This window comes from Salmo salar, chromosome 09 (genome assembly GCF_965601325.2).
Source record: "Salmo salar chromosome 09, fSalSal1, whole genome shotgun sequence".
In the NCBI taxonomy this organism is placed as follows: Eukaryota; Metazoa; Chordata; class Actinopteri; order Salmoniformes; family Salmonidae; genus Salmo; species Salmo salar.
Window position 1 is genome coordinate 16186915 of NC_138299.1, and position 21569 is coordinate 16208483.

At 44.1% G+C, this 21569-nt stretch overlaps 1 protein-coding gene and 1 long non-coding RNA gene across 3 annotated transcripts in view; one reads left to right on the top strand and one right to left on the bottom strand.

The window, feature by feature from the left end:
• LOC106610774 (uncharacterized) overlaps positions 1–14109 on the bottom strand; it is a 32251-nt gene extending 18142 nt beyond the window's left edge. The window contains exons 1-4 of one of the 2 annotated variants that reach the window (XM_014210334.3): positions 13843–14109; positions 12673–12798; positions 11076–11633; positions 10832–10905 (exon numbers count right to left, since the gene is read on the bottom strand). In XM_014210334.3, coding sequence (XP_014065809.1) covers positions 10832–10905; positions 11076–11633; positions 12673–12712 — 672 coding nt within the window. In that variant the 5' untranslated portion in view covers positions 12713–12798; positions 13843–14109. Of the gene's footprint in view, positions 1–10831; positions 10906–11075; positions 11634–12672; positions 12799–13838 lie in introns of both variants that reach the window. The other variant, XM_014210335.3, reaches the window with a different exon arrangement.
• LOC145857997 (uncharacterized) lies at positions 726–10556 on the top strand. The gene is made up of 2 exons (XR_014378702.1): positions 726–1590; positions 10140–10556. It is a non-coding gene; the product is annotated as an uncharacterized LOC145857997 (long non-coding RNA).
• Positions 14110–21569: the final 7460 nt, after the last annotated feature.

Here is a 21569-nt window from a genome sequence, read left to right on the forward strand (position 1 = left end):
GAGAGAGATAACACTGTTGATTCTCCCTTAGACACACACACACACATACTCCCTCTCGGTATCCCTAGTGATCCCCCACAGGCACAGACTCATGCCGCATAGTCTCTCCAGGAGTGTTGTGGTTATTCCAGTTGTGTGTATATCTCAGCTGGTGTGTGTGTGAGAGAGAGACAGAGAGAACCATCCATCTGTCCCCAAGCCTCCATTCACTTCCCCACCCAGACTCCCTAATGCATACTTGGGGAAACAGACTCACTCGCCGTGGGTTTTCTGCAGCTTTCCACACTCACTTGGGTGTATTGAACAACTAGTTCCCATACTCATTAAGAGACCAGCTCAGTTCTTCAACAGCAGTCCCTACAAAGCCTGTGGATACACTCACGCTCACTAGACACATCGAGATCAAAGACCGTGCTTCTACCCCCCACACACAGGATATCTAACTTCTCCCCAGCCGCAACCATTTATTCTGCATTGCAAATTTGACAAAACCTTCATTTGGCATGTAAACATATTCAACCTCAGTTTTCAGAGCCAAAACCAGCTCAATGCTGGAAATCTGCAGCACTGTCCAACTGGAACTGATCCCAGAGCAGATCTGAGAGCCATTTAATCCACGGGGAAAGATCAGCCAACCTACCCAACCACACGGACAGGCGCAATAGACAGGGAAAGAGACCGGGTGGATGGATGGGACATTGGTTTGGTGAGAAGGATGAGTGGAAGGAAAGGACAGGAAGGAGGGGCTAGACAGGGAAGACGAAGGGCAGAGGTGGGATCAGGAGAGAGCAACAGTTGTGAGGTCGTTTGAGTTTCTGTGCTGAGGGAGGGAGGGGTGGTTAGAGGTGACCCCTCAGATGTCCAGAAAGAGAGAGGAGCACAGGGAGAGAGAAAGCGTGGCACAAAAGTGCGGCATGGGAGCGAGAGAGAAAGCGTGGCACAAGAGAGAGCGGCAAGGAGTGAGAGAGCGCGAGAGAGCGCGCGAGACAGCGGCACATGAGCGAGAGAGCTGCACGTGAGCGAGAGAGCGAGAGAGAGCGGCACGGGAGCGAGAGAGAGCGGCACGGGAGCGAGAGAGAGCGGCACGGGAGCGAGAGCGAGCGGCATGGGAGCGAGAGAGAGCGGCACGGGAGCGAGAGAAAGGCGATGGAGTGAGAGAACGGCACGGGAGCGAGAGTTTCTATGCTGACAGAGAGGTGGTGACCCCTCAGATGTCCAGAGAGAGAGAGAAAGCGTGGCACAACAGAGCGGCACGGGAGCGAGAGAGAGAGAGCGGCACGGGAGCGAGAGAGAGAGAGCGGCACGGGAGCGAGAGAGAGAGAGCGGCACGGGAGCGAGAGCGGCACGGGAGCGAGAGCGGCACGGGAGCGAGAGCGGCACGGGAGCTAGAGCGGCACGGGAGCTAGAGCGGCACGGGAGCGAGAGCTAGAGCGGCACGGGAGCGAGAGCACCACTGGGGGGAGAGAGAGAGAGAGAGAGAGCGAGCGGCACGGGAGCGAGCTGCACGGGAAAGCGAGAGAGCGGCACAGGAAAGCGAGAGAGCGTGCTGCACGGGGGAGAGCGAGCTACACGGGAGAGAGAGCGGGAAAGGTACTGACCTGTTGCACCCAATACAACCACTGTGATTGACCTTTCTGGTCATCTATGAACCTTTGTTCTTCAAAATGTTCAATCTGGCCTTAATGGCCATGTACTCTTATAATCTCCACCCGACACAGCCAGAAGAGGAGTTTTTCCTAGCCACCATGCATCTACGTCTGCATTGCTTGCTGGCTTCTGTATAACACTTTGTGACATCTGCTGATGGAAAAATGGCTTTATAAATATACTGCTCAAAAAAATAAAAGGGAACACTAAAATAACACATCCTAGATCTGAATGAATGAAATAATCTTATTAAATACTTTTTTCTTTACATAGTTGAATGTGCTGAAAACAAAATCACACAAAAATCTATGGAAATCCATGGAGGTCTGGATTTGGAGTCACACTCAAAATTAAAGTGGAAAACCACACTACAGGCTGATCCAACTTTGATGTAATGTCCTTAAAACCTCTATGGGCTATGTGGGACGCAAGCGTCCCACCCCTGGTACACCCTATCAACAACAGGTGAAATATCAAGAGCGCCAAATTTGAAAACAATTAAATGTCATAATTCAAATTTCTCAAACATACAACTATCTTACACCCTTTGAAAGATAAACATCTCCTTAATCTAACCACGTTGTCCGATTTCAAAAAAGCTTTACGGCGAAAGCATAAAGTTAGATTATGTTAGGAGAATACATTGACAATTGCTGTGTGTAATGTTTTGTCAATTCAAAGACAGGCGTCACCAAAAGCAGAAAACCAGCTAAAATTATGCACTAACCTTTGACAATCTCCATCAGATGACACTCCTAGGACATTATGTTAGACAATACATGCATTTTTTGTTCTATCAAGTTCATATTTATATCCAAAAACAGCGTTTTACTATGGCGTTGATGTTGAGGAAATCGTTTCCCTCCAATAACCGCCAGTCAATCAGCACAACAAATTAAATAATTACTATTCGAAAACATTGGTAAAATATTATATTGTCATTCAAAGAATTATAGATTTACATCTCTTGAACGCAACCGGATTGCCAGATTTAAAAATTACCTTACTGGGAAATCACACTTTGCAATAATCTGAGCACTGCGCCCAGAAAAATACGCTTTGCGATACAGACTAACCGCCATGTTGGAGAGATCTAAAATCGAAAATACTATGTAAATAATCCATTACCTTTGATTATCTTCATCAGATGTCACTTCCAGGAATCCCAGGTCCATAACAAATGTAGTTTTGTTCGAAAAAGCTCATAATTTATGTCCAAAAAGCTCTGTGTTGTTAGCACATGATCTATGCCCGCCGGACTTCTCTTCATGAACGAGGGGGAAAAAAATATTTACGTTCGTTCAAACATGTCAAACGTTGTATAGCATAAATCATTAGTGCCTTTTTTAACCAGAACATGAATAATATTCAAGGCGGACGATTGCATTCTCTTTTAAAACGTATTGGAACGAGAGTACCCAACATGAACTCGCGCGCCAGAGTCTAATCGGCCACCACCGTTCCAAGGCTCTTGTTCGTTCAGTTCTCACAGTAGAAGACTCAAACCACTTTCTAAAGACTGGTGACATCTAGTGGAAGCCATAGGAAGTGCTCAAAGATTAATAAGCCCCTGTGTGTTTCAATGGCATAGGCTTAAAGGTGTTTCAACACATCAGGTATCCACTTCCTGTCAGAATTTGTCTCAGGGTTTTGACTGCCATATGAGTTCTGTTATACTTAGACACCATTCAAACAGTTTTAGAAAATTCAGAGTGTTTTCTATCCAAACCTGAACAATAATATGCATATTCTAGCTTCTGAGTTGGTGTAGGAGGCAGTTAAAAATGGGCACATATTTTTTTCAAAATTCTCAATACTGCCCCCTAGCCCCAACAGGTTAAAACAAGTCAAAATGAGGCTCAGTAGTGTGTGTGTGTGTGTGGCCTCCACGTGCCTGTATGACCTCCCTACAACGTCTGGGCATGCTCCTAATGAGGTGGCGGATGGTCTCCTGAGGGATCTCCTCCCAGACCTGGACTAAAGCATCCGCCAACTCCTGGACAGTCTGTGGTGCAATGTGGCGTTGGTGGATGGAGCGAGACATGATGTCCCAGATGTGCTCAATTGGATTCAGGTCTGGGGAACGGGCGTGCCAGTCCATAGCATCAATGCCTTCCTCTTGCAGGAACTGCTGACACACTCCAGCCACATGAGGTCTAGCATTGTCTTGCATTAGTCTCCAGACTGTCACGTCTGTCACGTGCTCAGTGTGAACCTGCTTTCATCTGTGAAGAGCACAGGGCGCCAGTGGCGAATTTGCCAATCTTGGTGTTCTCTGGCAAATGCCAAACGTCCTGCACGGTGTTGGGTTGTAAGCACAACCCCCACCTGTGGACATCGGGCCCTCATAGAGTCTGTTTCCGACTGTTTGAGCAGACACGCACATTTGTGGCCTGCTGGAGGTCATTTTGCAGGGCTCTGGCATTGCTCCTCCTGCTCCTCCTTGCACAAAGGCGGAGGTAGCGGTCCTGCTGCTGGGTTGTTGCCCTCCTACGGCCTCCTCCACGTCTCCTGATGTACTGGCCTGTCTCCTGGTAGCGCCTCTATGCTCTGGACACTACGCTGACAGACACAGCAAACCTTCTTGCCACAGCTCGCATTCATGTGCCATCCTGGATGAGCTGCACTACCTGAGCCACTTGTGTGGGTCGTAGACTCCGTCTCATGCTACCACTAGAGTGAAAGCACCGCCAGCATTCAAAAGTGACCAAAACATCAGCCAGGAAGCATAGGAACTGAGAAGTGGTCTGTGGTCCCCACCTGCAGAACCACTCCTTTATTGGGGGTGTCTTGCTAATTGCCTAGAATTTCCACCTGTTGTCTATTCCATTTGCACAACAGCATGTGAAATGTATTGTCAATCAGTGTTGCTTCCTAAGTGGACAGTTTGATTTCACAGAAGTGTGATTGACTTGGAGTTATATTGTGTTGTTTAAGTGTTCCCTTTATTTTTTTGAGCAGTGTACATTTGATTTGATTCAATAGTGTTTACCATTATTTTTTATGACTACCTCATCGCTGTACCTCACACATTCACTGCTCAGCTGATAATTGTATTTCAAACAGATTCAACCACAATGACCAGGGAGGTTTTCCAATGCCTCGCAACAAATAGCACACATTGGTAGATGGGGTAAAAAAAACAGACATTGAATATCCCTTTGAGCACAGGGAAGTTATTAATTGCACTGTGGATGGTGTATCAATACACCCAGTCACTACAAAGATACAGGCGTCCTTCCTAACTCAGTTGTCGGAAAGGAAGGAAACCACTTAGGGATTTTACCATGAGGCCAATGGTGACTTTAAAACAGTTACAGAGTTTAATGGCTGTGATAGTAGAAAACTGAGGATGGATAAACAACATTGTAGTAACTCAACAATACTAACCTAATTGACAGAGTAAAATTAAGGAAGCCTGTATAGAAAAATATTCCCAAACATGCATCCTGTTTGAATTAAGCACTAAAGTAAAACTGCAAAAAATATGGCAAAGAATACAAAGCGTTATCGTCGGGGAAAATCCAACAGCACTGAGTACCACTAAATATTTACTAATATGCTTGTCATCGGGAAGGGAGTTTTTTTAGGGTAAAAACAAACGGAGCTAAGAGCTAAGCATAGAAACATTTCTAGAGGAGTGTGCTTTTCAACAGACACTGGGAGACAAATTCAACTTTCAGCATGACAATAACCTAAAACAGTGTTTCCCAAGTACTAGGGGGTACTTCAAGATTCATGAGACCATAGGCTTACTGGTAAAATGCACAAGGGGGTACTTCAGGGGTACTCCAGGCATAGCAAAAAAGTACTTGGTTGTACATTAACCAAGAGCGCTTAGGAACCACTGACCATAAACAAGGCCAAATATACACTGGAGTTGCTTACCAAGACGACATTGAATGTTCCTGAGTGGCCTAGTTAGTTTTGACTCGAATAGGCTTGGAAATCTATGGCAAGACTTTAAAATGGATGTCTAGCAATGATCAACAACCGACTTGACAGAGCTTGAAAATCGTTTTTTTTTGTATAATTTTTTTTATGTGAAAATATTGTACAATCCAGGTGTGCAAAGCACTTACCCTGAAAGACTCACAGCTGGAATCGCTGCCAAAGGTGAGCCTAACATGTATTGACTCAGGGGTGTGAATACTTATGTATATTAGATATTTCTACATTTCATAAAATTTGCTAAAATGTCTAAAAACATGTTGTCACTTTGTCCTTATCGGGTATTGTGAGTAGATGAGCAAGAAAATCAATTAAATCAATTTTGAATTCAGGCTGTAACACTACTAAATGTGGACTAAGCCAAGGGGTATGAATACTTTCTGAAGGCACTGTATGTATATATTGTATGTACAGTTTGTGTGTGTGCATAAAAGGGGAGATCAAGATTATCTCAGAGCGTTTCCTCCTTGACCTCTCAGGATCTCAGGAGGGGTCTAGGACAGGAAGAGGCCATTTAGCAGGACCGCGTCTCCCAGAGGCCCTTGCTCTGTTCCATTTCTGGGTTCTGGGTGGAGATGACAGGATGTCTTTTGTTGTTATCTCCTGAGCTAAGAGGTTACATGCGGTGAACCCCAGCCCCGACCTCTGCCTCTGGGATTGTGTAATTTCCTGTTTATGTTTCTAAACTTATTCACCAAAAACTCTCCAATACACCTCTCCAAGTACAATGAACAAAAATACAGTTGAAGTCGGAAGTTTACGAGTCATTAAATCTCGTTTTTCAACCACTCCACAAATTTCTTGTTAACAAACTATAGTTTTGGCAAGTCGGTTAGGACATCTACTTTGTCATTTTTCCAACAATTGTTTACAGACAGATTATTTCACTGTATCACAATTCCAGTGGGTCAGAAGTTTACATACACTAAGTTGACTGTGCCTTTAAACAGCTTGGAAAATTCCAGAAAATGATGTCATGGCTTTAGAAGCTTCTGATAGGCTAATTGACATCATTTGAGTCAATTGGAGGTGTACCCGTGGATGTATTTCAAGGCCTACCTTCAAACACACTGCCTCTTTTCTTGACATCATGGGAAAATCAAAAGAAATCAACACTTCAGAAAAAAAAATTGTAGATCTCCACAAGTCTGGTTCATCCTTGGGAGCAATTTCTAAATGCCTGAAGGTACCACATTCATCTGTACAAACAATAGTACGCAAGTATAAACACCATGGGACCACAATGTCAATATGCCTTGTATACTGTTGCTTAGGTTAGTTATTGTTTTAGTTTACAATGGAGCCCCTAGTTCCACTCATCATACCTCTGTTACCTCCTTTGTCCCACCTCCCACACATGCGGTGACCTCACCCATTATAACCAGCATGTCCAGAGATACAACCTCTCTTATCATCACTCAGTGCCTGGGCTTACCTCCGCTGTACCCGCACCCCACCATACCCCTGTCTGCACATTACGCCCTGAATCTATTCTATCACGCCCAGAAATCCGCTCCTCTTATTCTCTGTCCCCAACGCTCTAGGCGACAAGTTTTGATAGCCTTTAGCCGTACCCTCATCCTACTCCTCCTCTGTTCCTCGGGTGATGTGGAGGTAAACCCAGGCCCTGCATGTCACCAGGCACCCTCATTTGACCAGCACAAAAACATCCTGTGGCGGACTGCAATAGCATCGAATAGTCCCCGTGATACGCAACTGTTCAGGGAAGTCAGGAACCAATACACGCAGTCAGTCAGGAAAGCAAAGGCTCGCTTTTTCAAGCAGAAATTTGCATCCTGTAGCTCTAACTCCAAAAAGTTTTGGGACACTAAAATCCATGCCTGGCCACTGGCCATGCCTTCCTCCTGGCTACTCCAACCCCGGCCCCCCCCCCCGCCCGCAGCTACTCGCCCAAGCCAAGATAGCAGATGTTCTGAAAGAGCTGCAAAACCTGGACCCGTACAAATCAGCTGGGTTAGACAATCTGGACCCTCTCTTTCTAAAACTATCCGCTGCCATTGTTGCAACCCCTATTACCAGTCTGTTCAACCTCTTTTTCGTATCGTCCGAGATCCCTAAAGATTGGAAAGCTGCTACGGTCATCCCCCTCTTCAAAGGGGGTGACACCCCAGACCCAAACTGTTACAGACCTATTTCCATCCTGCCCTGCCTATCCAAAGTCTTCGAAAGCCAAGTTAATAAACAGATTACCGACCATTTTGAATCCCACCGTACCTTCTCCGCTGTGCAATCCGGTTTCCGAGCCGGTCACGGGTGCACCTCAGCCACGCTCAAGGTACTAAATGATATCATAACCGCCATCAATAAAAGACAGTACTGTGCAGCCGTCTTCATCGACCTGGCCAAGGCTTTTGACTCTGTCAATCACCGTATTCTTATCGGTAGACTCAATAGCCTTGGTTTTTCTAACGACTGCCTCGCCTGGTTCACCAACTACTTTGCAGACAGAGTTCAGTGTGTCAAATCGGAGGGCATGTTTTCCGGACCTCTGGCAGTCTATGGGGGTAGCACAGAGTTCAATTCTCAATTCAATGCCATACAACACCCCTTCCATGGCCTCCAACTGCTCTTAAACACTAGTAAAACCAAATGCATGCTTTTCAACCGTTCGCTGCCTGCACCCGCCCGCCCGACTAGCATCACCACCCTGGACGGTTCCGACCTAGAATATGTGGACCACTACAAATACCTAAGTGTCTGGCTAGACTGTAAACTCTCCTTCCAGACTCATATTAAACATCTCCAATCCAAAAATCGGCTTTCTATTTTGCAACAAAGCCTCCTTCACTCACGCCGCCAAACATACCCTCGTAAAACTGACTATCATACCGATCCTCGACTTTGGCGATGTCATCTACAAAATAGCCTCCAATACTCTACTCAGCAAACTGGATGCAGTCTATCACAGTGCCATCCGTTTTGTTACCAAATCACCTTATACCACCCACCACTGCGACCTGTATGCTCTAGTCGGCTGGCCCTCGCTACATATTCGTCGCCAGACCCACTGGCTCCAGGTCATCCAGAAGTCTACGCTAGGTAAAGCTCCACCTGATCTCAGTTCACTGGTCACGATAACAACACTCACCCGTAGCACACGTTCCAGCAGGTATATCTCACTGATCATCCCCAAAGTCAACACCTCATTTGGCCGCCTTTCATTCCAGTTCTCTGCTGCCAGTGACTGGAACGAATTGCAAAAATCGCTGAAGTTGGAGGATTTTATTTCCCTCACCAACTTTAAACATCAGCTATCTGAGCAGCTAACCGATCGCTGCAGCTGTACATAGTCCATCTGTACATTGCCCACCCTATCTACCTACCTCATCCCCTTACTGTTTTTATTTTATTTACTTTTCTGCTCTTTTGCACACCTGTATCTCTACATGCACATCATCATATGCTCATTTATCACTCCAGTGTTAATCTGCTTAATTGTAATTATTTGCTACTATGGCCTATTTATTGCCTACCTCATGCCTTTTGCACACACTGTATATAGACTCTTTTTTTCTACTGTATCATTGACTTGTTGTGTTATTGGCTTGTTTGTTTACTCCATGTGTAACTCTGTGTTACACTGCTTTGCTTTATCTTGGCCAGGTCGCAGTTGTAAATGAGAACTTGTTCTCAACTTGCCTACCTGGTTAAATAAAGGTGAAATATATATTTTTTTAAACACAGCCGTCATACTCCTCAGGAAGGAGACGTGTTCTGTCTCCTAGAGATGAACGTACTTTGGTGCAAAAAGTGCAAATCAAGCCCGGAACAACAGCAAAGGACCTTGTGAAGATGCTGGATGAAACGGGTACTAATGTATCTATATCCACAGTAAAACGTATCCTATATCGACATAACCTGAAAGGCCGCTCAGCAAGGAAGAAGCCACTGCTCCAAAACCGCCATAAAAAAGCCAGACTACAGTTCGCAACTGCACATGGGGACAAAGATTGTACTTTTTGGAGAAATGTCCTCTGGTCTGAAATAGAACTGTTTGGCCATAATGACCAGGAAAAAGGGGGACTGACCTAAGACAGGACATTTTTACTAGGATTAAATGTCAGGAATTGTGAAAAACTGAGTTTAAATGTATTTGGCTGAGGTGTATGTAAACTTCTGACTTCAACTGTAAATGTAATGTGTTGGTCTCATGTTTCCTGAGCTGAAATAAAAGATCCCAGAAATGTTCAATACACAGAAAAAGCTTATTTCTCAAAAATGTTGTGCACACATTTTTTTACATCCCTGTAAGTAAGCATTTCTCCTTTGCAAAGATAATCCATTCACCTTACAGGTGTGGCATATGAAGAAGCTGATTAAACAGCATGAGCATTACACAGGTGCACCTTGTGCTAGGGACAATGAAAGACCACGCTAAAATGTGCAGTTTTGTCAAACACCACAATGCCACAGATGTCTCAAGTTGAGGGAGTGTGCAATTGGCATGCTGACTGCAGGAATGTCCACCAGAGTCGGTGCCAGAGAATTGAATGTTAATTTCTCTACCAATGTCGTTTCAGAGAATTTGGCAGTACGTCCAACCAGCCACACAACCGCAGACCACGTGTATGGCGTCGTGTGGGCAAGCAGTTCGCTGATGTCAACATTGTGAACAGAGTGCCCCATGGTGGCAGTGGGGTTACAGCATGGGCAGGCATAAGCTACAGACAACCAACACAATTGCATTTTATCGATTGCAATTTAAATGGCCAAAAATACAGTGACAATATCCATTGAGAGGACAATTGTGCATATCTATACGCCCAGTCATGTGAAATCCATAGATTAGGGCCTAAATAACAAATTTATTTCAATTGACTGATTTCCTCAAATGAACTGTAAAATCAATGAAATTGTTGCATTTATATTTTTATTCAGTATACTTCGACAAATGCTAAATAAAGTATAGTAGCAACACTGTCCAACCTAAAAACACACCTGGGAATCTGTCATGTTCTATTGTCTGAGTTTGTAGCAATGATGACCCTCGTTCCACATCTGTTGTGCTTTAGCCAACTTCTCTGCAGTGTTCCTTTGTTGTCATGCCAAAGGTAGTCCATGGCATGACAACAATAGTTAGAAGAGTTGGCTAAAGCACAAGTCGATCTGGGACTAGGCTAAAGCTGAAGGGTTACAGTATGTAGAATCTGTTTCCTGATTTGGAAACAGGTCAGTTCATTGTTTACTGGAATGTCTTGTTAATCTTTCTCACCTGCATGGTCTCCCTCAGACTCTGGACCTCTACGGTCAACTTCTGACGTTCCACCAGCAGATGCTTCAATACATCTAATAGATGGGGAGAGAGAAAAGGAAAGTGAGAGAGGAGAAGAGAAAAATATGTGTTTGTTCAGAGGTATGAGATCATGCATTTCAGAAATATGGCATTGTGGGATTATTTTAGGCATTGCTAGAAAGAGGGTCTGTTAATGTCTACATACAGTATGTGCTGCTCTTACCCGCGCTTCTCAGTGCAGCATACTGACTGGGGCTGAGACCCAGTGCTGTCCTACACTCCTCCACCAGTCTCTCCAGCTCTCCCTGGTTGTCTGCAGTCCTATGGACCTCCAGCATGGATGTGCTCAGCCCACTGTCCTTTTCCTTCCCGCTATGCTCAGAAGGGCTGACCGGGCCGGGTGAAAACAAGGGGCTATCCAGAGATGGAGGACTCTTGGTGGGGCTAATCGTTGAGCTATTCCCCTGGGATACAGGACTCCTGGGAGTAGAGCAGGTGGGGCCTCCATTACACCCCATCACAACCCGCCTTTCAGGCGCTGCTGCATCACTTCCTGTCTTGCCCTGCAGGGAGATAAACCCAGGACCAATCACAGAATAGCCTGGGCTGACAGGCAGGGAGGGTAGTAGTCTCTTCCCACTTAGGGCTGGAGCTGAGGCTGGGGCCGGAGCTGTGGCTGGGACCGGCTGGCCTGGTGTAGAGGGTGTGATCTGAGTGAGAGCAGGAAGGGTGGAGGTCACTGGAGAAGTAGGGGGGGTGTGGAACACATCCAAGTTGGGCCCTGGAGAGAATAAGAGCAACAATGCAAAAGTGTGAGTAAGAGACACAGCCAGAGAGACACAGCCAGAGAGACACCCAGAGAGACACCCAGAGAGACAGCCAACGAGAGTGTGAGAGATTGAGTGCAGTGGTCACTGGTTGGGCATGTACCGTGTGATGGCATGCAAAGCTGCCAGGATGACTAATCCAGACCATCGACCCCCCACAATACTCAGGCTGTCATTCTCAGTATGAATGGGCCATTGCTTGTCAGGAGACACACATTCCTCTGCTCTGTGCTGCTGATCTATACCACCACTGGTATACCAGTCCTCCTTTGTCCTTGGTTTAAACAGATATGCTCTAGGCTTAATGGATATCATTCCTGATAGAGTTCAACAATACAAGTTATGGAAAGTGATGCATCATAATCAGGTCACTCTAACCCACAGAAAACTCAGTGACTGGCCGTAACTTCCCACTTCCACCGCTGTCTTCTATTCACCCATTCCAAGCCATAATGTGTGTATGCGTCAGTCCGCCAGCATTAGGCTTGCCATGATTCATCCGTTGCCCTTGTGCTGAGCCGGGGAATTCTGCAGATTCATCACAGCTTGGGTAGCAAAGCCGGACAAATCGCAAGGGGACGCGAGGAGAATGACCACCGAGCAACACACACACAGGAACCAAGCCAAGATTCCTACCCCCTGACCCACACACACTCTGGAGATTGGGGAACACAAATGGAGAGATGGATCCAGTCTCTGCTCAATCCCTCTTGTCTCATTCCTTCTCTCCATTAATGCCTCCCTGTCTATCCCCATTCGGTCTTTTCACCATTTTTTAAAAGCTGAAATAGATATTTGAGCATCCCTCCGGGTCTTTGTTCTCTGAAGGAAAAGTCAAAAGACTTCAGAGACAGCTGTTCAGCACATCAGGAGGGTTGACAGGTTAAGTGAGGAGTGTGTGTGTGTGGTGTGTGTGTGTGTGTGTGTGTGTGTGTGTGTGTGTGTGTGTGTGTGTGTGTGTGGTGGTGGGGGTGGGGGGGGGGCAGAGGGTACCTGTGGGTCCATGGTTGTCCTTGGTGGAGAAGTTACCCATGATGTAGTGGGAAAGTAGACAACACACCAGTGGCCCTGGCCTTTATTGGCTATCTGTCAGGACAGAGCTGAGGCTGCAGAGGAGACCTGCACAACAAATCAGTACGATTAATCATCTCTAATATGGCACTGCACAATTAATTATGTAATGTTCCATAAGGGAAATTATGCACCAATGAATAACACATCCCGCACACAGCAATTCTCAAAACCCCCTCGGCGAGACACCAATCTATATTAAAAGGGATTAGAGAAGTGCTAAGGGGAAAATACTACTTGTTTCACATGGAAAGCAATCACTTGAATCTGACCCTCCTGCATATGTCCAGTAAGAGAGAGGACATGAGTGTTACACCCAGACTAAACATTAGATAGACATCTTGGTTCTGCACCATGTTCATTTGAATGTTGATTTGAATTGTGCACCATCTTTGGAGAAAAACAAAAAGTCTGCAACAAACCAAAACACATTTTAGTGAGGGATAGAACAGATGACAATAGAATCCCACAACTCAATTTTAGTAGCTTTAATAAAACAGTGCCTGTATCATAAATCTGGTCGTCTAATCTGTCAGTGAGATCTGTCCAACGCGTGCCAATATGTGACTAAGGAGCTGGCGGTACTCATCTTTAATTATCCACATTTGTGGCTGACTAATGACGAGGATCATTCAAACCTCAGTGGCTTTGGGCGTTTGCATTGATCTCCCATGTTAAATATACACGAAGGCCCTATTCAATATCTAAATTGGATGATTGATAGCCAAACGAAGTTGAATGCATGTAGCGCTAGTTACAGAACCGCACCTTCCCCTAAAATGAATTTATAGGCGCAACTCAGTCGTCCCATCAGAAATACTAAAACTCAACGTATATATTCATACAAGGAAGGAGAAGAGAAAACATTTCGTTTTTCTACCAACACGAAACCCGTCACAGAGACATTTGAAAGTTGTCTGAGACACATGTCTTTCTATCCAAACAGTGACGCATTTATCAAGCTTTTTAATCAGTGAACAAATAAACTGTAGGCCTGCACACCCTTTAAACTTGAAAGTATAATTATTTATTTGTATCCCTTTCTTTTCCTCCTCGTACAAATATAATCAATCGTATCTCCTCCTCACCTACCTTCCCGCTGTAGCCTACCGCGCACTGGATCTGTCCTCTTTGTTAATGCGGGGAGTGCGTACAACGAAAGAGGATGAAGTAGCCAAACGCACCAACTCCGCTTGTTCAAGGTGAAGTATGTTCTCATGTTTCTCTCATGAGAACCTTCAATATGTAATGTGACAAGTTTTTTATAACAGAACTTAATGCATCTTCATCGTTATCAACTTTATCTAACTTTCATCCATTCTGCTCTCAGTTCTGGCCATGGCCACTAGGAGCATAAGTGCGCTCTTCTATGGCATGCAATAGTGATTGGTCGTTCGCGAACGGATCTTTTTGGTGAACGCAGGGAAAAGAATAGCATCGGTGAAAGAGCCGTTAATTTCGCTCCCTGATTTGCATACTGCTACTACTGCTTTTTTTTCTGCAGATAAATGACAAAATAATTATCGAAAGAAAGTGAATTCTCACTGCAGACAATTAATAGTGGGGATGGAGAGCAGTCAATCTGGTCCACGTTGATGTTTTGTGCATAAAAAATGTAGTTCCTATTTTTTGCAGGCCATCTAATAATTTGGCCAGGTAAAATCGTATTTGAACAACCGTTTCACGATCTGACATAATGGTAGCCTACCTTTTGGGCTTTACATTAAAGATGGGTTTTTTTAATCATGGTTCTAGGTAGATTTTTAAAGGGGGAACTTCACTGCTAGTGTGGGGTGTTTTTCCAGTTTCTCTGCATAATTCTGATTGATGAGAGGGTGTTTCAGACATAATTATGCACTATAGCTGTGTTTTAGAATTTTCGAGCCGGTTGAGTTCAATCAATGACGTAATTTGTTGATTGAGCCTGCTATCAGATCTAAAACTGAATGGTCATGTTGTGTAGCAATTATTGTGCCTTTGTGTTTCCCAGATTGCACGATCACGCTAGCAGAGAGTAGATATGGTTGTCCTTGTTCAATAGAGCCATAGAGTACCACGGCATGAGTCATAATACCCATAAAACCTAGCAGTCAAACAGGGAAATGGTTCCAATCGTTTTTACACCATTCATTTTTCCCATAGGGGATTTTAGAAACATAAAAAATAAGGGCTGTGTTTCATGTAAACTTACCATGGTGTGACGTTTTGATAACCATATAAATCTCTCTCGGACAAAGTGACTTATCAATATATATCGGCTCTATTTACTCTCATATTCAAAAATGCTAATTAACATCACAGTAGACATGCAAAACTACAAATCCCTGCAAGCTCCTGCACGTCATCTCTAGCTGAAACCTTTGCTAAACAGGTATTGTCAATTTAAAGACAGTTCACAGAATTGTCAATTAAAAGAAATGTAGCCAATTTATTAATTACTACATTTAGCTAACGTTAGATAGTTAATCCAGAGATTCTTACCTTTGCCTTGATTCGGCAGTCTCATCCAGATCACCACATTAATTAGCATTTAATTTTTTGCAGGTAAATTCAAGCGGAAATACGGGGGTGGTACTAGTTACTGGAGCTATGTTACCGTGCACTGTCTAGCCGAGATTGCTAAATAATTAGCTACAATGGCTGCTTCTGATGATTCCTCTTTCCAAGATGAGCTGGACTACAATTATTATGTTTTTAATGTTCTTTTACATGGAAACATACAGCCCTATTTATTTGAGCCGGAATACACGGAAGAGGAGTAGAGACAGTGAGAGAGAAAAATTGCGAGACCAGCAAGCAGCAGGGGCAGCTTAGACAAGTTAGTCCAGGACTCAGGTGGGCAAATGACAAACTACTAAGTTGTTTTGCTGTCGGTAGCTAGCTAGAAATATGACCTCTCTTTTTACAGGAGGCAGAGTTGTTCAATACAGTACAATTTGGTGATAAATTTGGCCATAACGGTGCTTGCTAATACCACTACAAGCCAAGCTAGCCAAGTTTAGCTAGTTTGCCATACCTAAAATGTACTGCAATGTAATGTTATAGCTAGTTTGCTAAACTGGAGAATTGTTTTGATGATGATGATAGAGAGTAATGGAATGACTTTGGCTTTATATACTCCTATTAGTCTTCAGAAAGTTTTCACCCCCCATGACTTTTTCCACATTTTGTTGTGTTACAGTCTGAATTTTAAATTGAGATTTTTTTGTCACTGGCCTACTGCATACACAATACCCCATCACGTCAGTGTATTTTTCCCCCACTAAGTTTTTTTTAATTAATAAAAAATGAACCCCTTTCCTGTTGGGGCTAGGGGGCAGTATTTGCACGGCTGATAATATGCATATAATTAGTGGATTTGGATAGAAAACACTCTAAAGTTTCTAAAACTGTTTGAATGGTGTCTGTGAGTATAACAGAACTCATATGGCAGGCCAAAACCTAAGAAGATTCCATACAGGAAGTACCCTGTTTGACAATTTGTTCTCCTTCTGTGGCATCTCTATCAAAAATACAGCATCTCTGCTGTAACGTGACATTTTCTAAGGCTTCCATTGGCTCTCAGAAGGCGCCAGAAAGTGGAATGACTTTTCTGCAGTCTCTGGGCGAAAAACAGCAGGAGTTTTTGTGAGTGGTCAGGCAGGGAACAATGACACTGGAGATGCACGTCCACGAGACGACTCTATGTTTTTTTTCAGTCTTTGAATGAATACAACGTCGCCCGGTTTGAATATTATCGCTATTTTACGAGAACAATAGCATAAAAATTGATTTTAAACAGCGTTTGACATGCTTCGAAGTACGGTAATGGAATATTTTGAAATTCTTTGTCACGAAATGCGCTCGCGCGTCACCCTTCGGATACTGACCTGAACGCACAAACAAAACGGAGCTATTTGATTATAACTATGGATTATTTGGAACCAAAACAACATTTGTTGTTGAAGTAGAAGTCCTGGGAGTGCATTCTGACGAAGAACAGCAAAGGTAATCCAATTTTTCTTATAGTAAATCTGAGTTTGGTGAGGGTCAAACTTGGCGGATGTCAAATTAGCTAGCCGTGATGGCTGGGCTATCTACTCAGAATATTGCAAAATGTGCTTTTGCCAAAAAGCTATTTTAAAATCTGACACCGCGATTGCATAAAGGAGTTCTGTATCTATAATTGTTATGTATTTTGTGAACGTTAATCGTGAGTAATTTAGTAAAGTCACTGGAAGTTTGCGGTGGGTATGCTAGTTCTGAACATCACATGCTAATATAAAAAGCTTTTTTTTTATATAAATATGAACTTGATTGAACAAAACATGCATGTATTGTATAACATAATGTCCTAGGAGTGTCATCTGATGAAGATCATCAAAGGTTAGTGCTGCATTTAGCTGTGGTTTTGGTTTTTGTGACATATATGCTTGCTTTGAAAATGGCTGTGTGATTATTATTATTATTAGCGTCCCACCTTGCCCAGGGAGGTTAAAGCAAGCCTAAATAAGTTCAGTAGTGAACATTTGCTTAACAATTCACATAAGTTGCATGGACTCACTCTGTGTGCAATAATAGAGTTTGAGTAAAAAAAGCATAATGTATGGATTATTTTGACTATAACAAATACTCAGATGAAACATATTGTGCTATTTATCACAGACTACTTTGCGTCAAAGTTTAACAGGGACATTTGTTTTGAAACCATTTCAAATTTATTTTAATAGTGGTACAAAATAACATCTGTTCAAAACTGACCGGTATGATTTAATTAGTAAAGAAAGGACATAGGCCCAAAACTACACATGAGAACTTTACCATATTACAAAATGAATGTCTGAACACATTAAAGAACAAAAGTAACAATAACAGTATTACTAACAATAACAAAAACATTCAAATCTGTCAATCAATGGTGGTTGCATGTTGTGTGTTCTCATGCACCTGTTGGACATGCACCTGTTGTTGCATGTGCCTTGCAAATATATGCACTGCATTTATGGAACATAATGCTCGTTTTGACATCTCTTGGTGCACACAGATCTCTTCCTTTTGTCTCTTCTGTCTCTGGTGGCCGTAGATCTTGCTTCTGGCCCTTGTTTATCTCTCACCAATCCAGCAGAGGATGGTGTTGGAGGAAGGTGTTGGCGCCTTTGAATGAGGGGTGCCACCATGGCTTTCCCCAACACTTCTAGGAATAGTCTCCTCTTGAAGAATTTCCCCTGCTTCCAGCCTGGATTCACCTCCATCCACACCACAAACACGGTGTAGGCCGACACATCAAGGATGTTGGAGAACACCACCATTGGCCAATGTGCCATCATCCTATGTGCCAGTAACCTTCAAAAGTGCAACAATCAGTAAATAAAATAATGAGTACATACAAGTGATACTTCATGTCTTGCATAGTAACGTGAATAATTGTATCAGCGTTGTTTTAATTTATCACATCTAAAACATATTTACATATTCAAATGAATAGAATTGACTCCATATGGTTAAAAAATTCAATGAGCATTTCACTAAACAACAACATGTCTTATTTTTATGGTGCAGATAAAACAATCTGGTAATAGAAAAAAAAGTACATGAGACTTGAAAGATAAAGTAACATACCTTATCAAGGCTTTTCAACTCCCCCTTTGTTCCTGTTGTAATCCAGGACAGCGTTGGGCTTCTTGTCCTCCCTGTGCAGAGTTGTCATCAGGAGCACATTCTTCTTTTTCTTCAGGCAGTAGGACACAAGAGTGTGTGTAACGGTGAAGGCAAATTCAGAGGAAAAACGATCCCTGTCCTTGATAGTGAGTAAGGCAGGAGAGAACTCAGGCTTGTTCCTTCTGACCGTCCTCACCATGGTCATTTATTTTGAGCAGCTCCTGACCAAGAGCATATGAGTTGAAGAAGTTGTCACATGTTATGTTGTGGCCCTGGAGACCTGCAGTCATTTCCAGGACCACTCACTTCCCCTGGTTCCTTTCGGGAACACCGTCAGAAAGTTTCCCGGTGTAAACCTGCTTGTTCCAGGCATAACTTGTCCAGGCATCACATGCTGCCAATATCTTTATTCCATATTTAGACGGTTTGCTTGGCATGTACTGTTTGAATGGGCAGCGTCCCCTAAAAGTGACCAGATGCTCATCCACTGTGATGTCTGGACTTGGGTTATAGATGAGTGGCAGGCGCTCCACCCACTTGTGCCAAACCTCTCTGATCGCTGCCAGCTTGACTTGTTGACGGCGGCCTGGTCTTGTATCACGGTTGTCGAAGCGAATCAACCGTGACAACACGTGAAATGTCTGGAGTGACATAGTGGCACCCAAAATTGCCTGACCAGACTCGTTCCCATAAACTGGTGGTAGATTCGTTTCTGGATCTGAACTCACTAGCCAAAATGAAGAGACCCACGGATGCTTGGACGTCTGTCTGGTCTACCTCCTTCCAGTTGTCTGTGTAAACACATCTCCCCTCCAAGTTGGTCATGTTTATCACTATAGTTTCCATTGACTCTGTCAGGAACAGTTCGAAGCAGGATTTTATGTCATCAACGTATCTCGTTGGCCCTGGGGTCATCCTGATAACATTTTCAGCCGACAGCCGACCTCTCCTCTCAGGTTAGGATGAAGACCAGGACAAATTCCAATTCTTTGACCGGAATGTAACAACAACCTCAGCAGGGCCCTCTTCCTCATCACTGGATTGTTCGACATCGGTTGTCTCTTGGTCTGAATCATATTCTGTGTTGTCTTCAACTTCTGACACTTCCTCCTCTAATGCATCTTCACTGTCAGTTTCCTGGCCTCTCTCCTCCTCACCAGTGTCATGATCAAAGATATGATCAAGAGCCTCACATACAGAATATTGTTTGGTCATTGTGCTGCCACAGAATGAATTGTGAGCAAGGCCTCAAAAAAGCTTTATGTACCAGAGCTGCGAGAAAAGTTCTATATATTATTGAAACAATGCTGCGATTGTTTCTGAGAATGCCGACAGGTGTGGTTCCTGTGGGGGAAAGATTCTATTGGGAAAGGTTCCCGTGGGGGTTGCCATGGAAGCCAAGAAGGGGTGTGTGTGTGTGTGTGTGTGTGTGTGTGTGTGTGTGTGTGTGTGTGTGTGTGTGTGTGTGTGTGTGTGTGTGTGTGTGTGTGTGTGTGTGTGTGTGTGTGTGTGTGTGTGTGTGTGTGTGTGTGTGTGTGCTTAAACACACATGCATGTGGGGGTCTGGGAGAGGAAGTGTTTCCATCTGATGAATGGGCATGTGCCTGAACTCAATTTTATACACGAATTGTAGTATCACCCATTGATTTCTAATGACTGGTCATTTTTAACCGGGAACACCACAGGTGTACAAAAGTTAAATAAAACACCCAAAATGTAATAAAAATCATCAAAATGTATTTTGTGCGTTCAGATGCCCTGTGTGGACAAAGTAATCTGACAATCAGATTAAATTAACTACATTTTTCAGAGAGAACTTGTAAATCGGTCCAATTCGACCGGAACACAACAGGAGAGTTAAATATACTGGAAAAATCTAGACCTGAAAATTGTTGTCTAGCAATGATCAACAAACAATTTGACAGTGCTTGAATAAATTTGAAAAGAATGATGGGCAAAAGCAAAAAGAGGTTTTTAGAAATGTTGGCTATTATGTCCCCTCTTTCCACTGGGATTCTCTGCCTCTAACCCTTTTACAGAGGCTGAGTCACTGGCCTACTGGTGTTCTTCCATGCCGTCCATGGGAGGGGTGCGTCACTTGAGTGGGTTGAGTCACTGACGTGGTCTTCCTGTCTGGGTTGGCGCCCCCCCCCCCCCCCCCCTTGGGTTGTGCCATGGCGGAGATCGTTGTGGGCTATACTCGGCCTTGTCTTAGGACGGTAAGTTGGTGGTTGGAGACATCCCTCTAGTGGTGTGGGGGCTGTGCTTTGGCAAAGTGGGTGGGGTTATATCCTGCCTGTTTGGCCCTGTCCGGGGGTATCATCGGATGGGGCCACAGTGTCTTCTGATCCCTCCTGTCTCAGCCTCCAGTATTTATGCTGCAGTAGTTTATGTGTCGGGGGGCTAGGGTCAGTCTGTTACATCTGGAGTATTTCTCTTGTCTTATCCGGTGTCCTGTGTGTATTTAAATATGCTCTCTCTAATTCTCTCTTTCTCTCTTTCTGTCTTTCTCTCGGAGGACCTGAGCCCTAGGACCATGCCTCAGGACTACCTGGTATGATGACTCCTTGCTGTCCCCAGTCCACCTGGCCGTGCTGCTGCTCCAGTTTCAACTGTTCTGCCTGCGGCTATGGAACCCTGACCTGTTCACCGGACGTGCTTGTTGCACCCTCGACAACTACTATGATTATTATTATTTGACCATGCTGGTCATTTATGAACATTTTAACATTTTAACATTTTGACCATGTTCTGTTTTAATATCCACCCTGCACAGCCAGAAGAGGACTGGCCACCCCTCATAGCCTGGTTCCTCTCTAGGTTTCTTCCTAGGTTTTTGGCCTTTCTAGGGAGTTTTTCCTAGGGAGTTTTTCCTAGCCACCGTGCTTCTTTCACATGCTTTGCTTGCTGTTTGGGGTTTTAGGCTGGGTTTCTGTACAGCACTTTGAGAATATCAGCTGATGTACGAAGGGCTATATAAAAATAAATTTGATTTGATTTATTATTATTGTCGGGTCCAGGCTCTGGCTGGGCCACTGAAGGACATTCAGAGACTTGTCCCGGATCCACTCCTGCGTTGTCATGGCTGTGAGTTTAGAGTTGTTGTCCTGTTGGAGGGTGAACCTTCACCCCAGTTTGAGGTCCTGAGCGCTCTGGTGCAGATTTTCATCAAGGATCTCTTT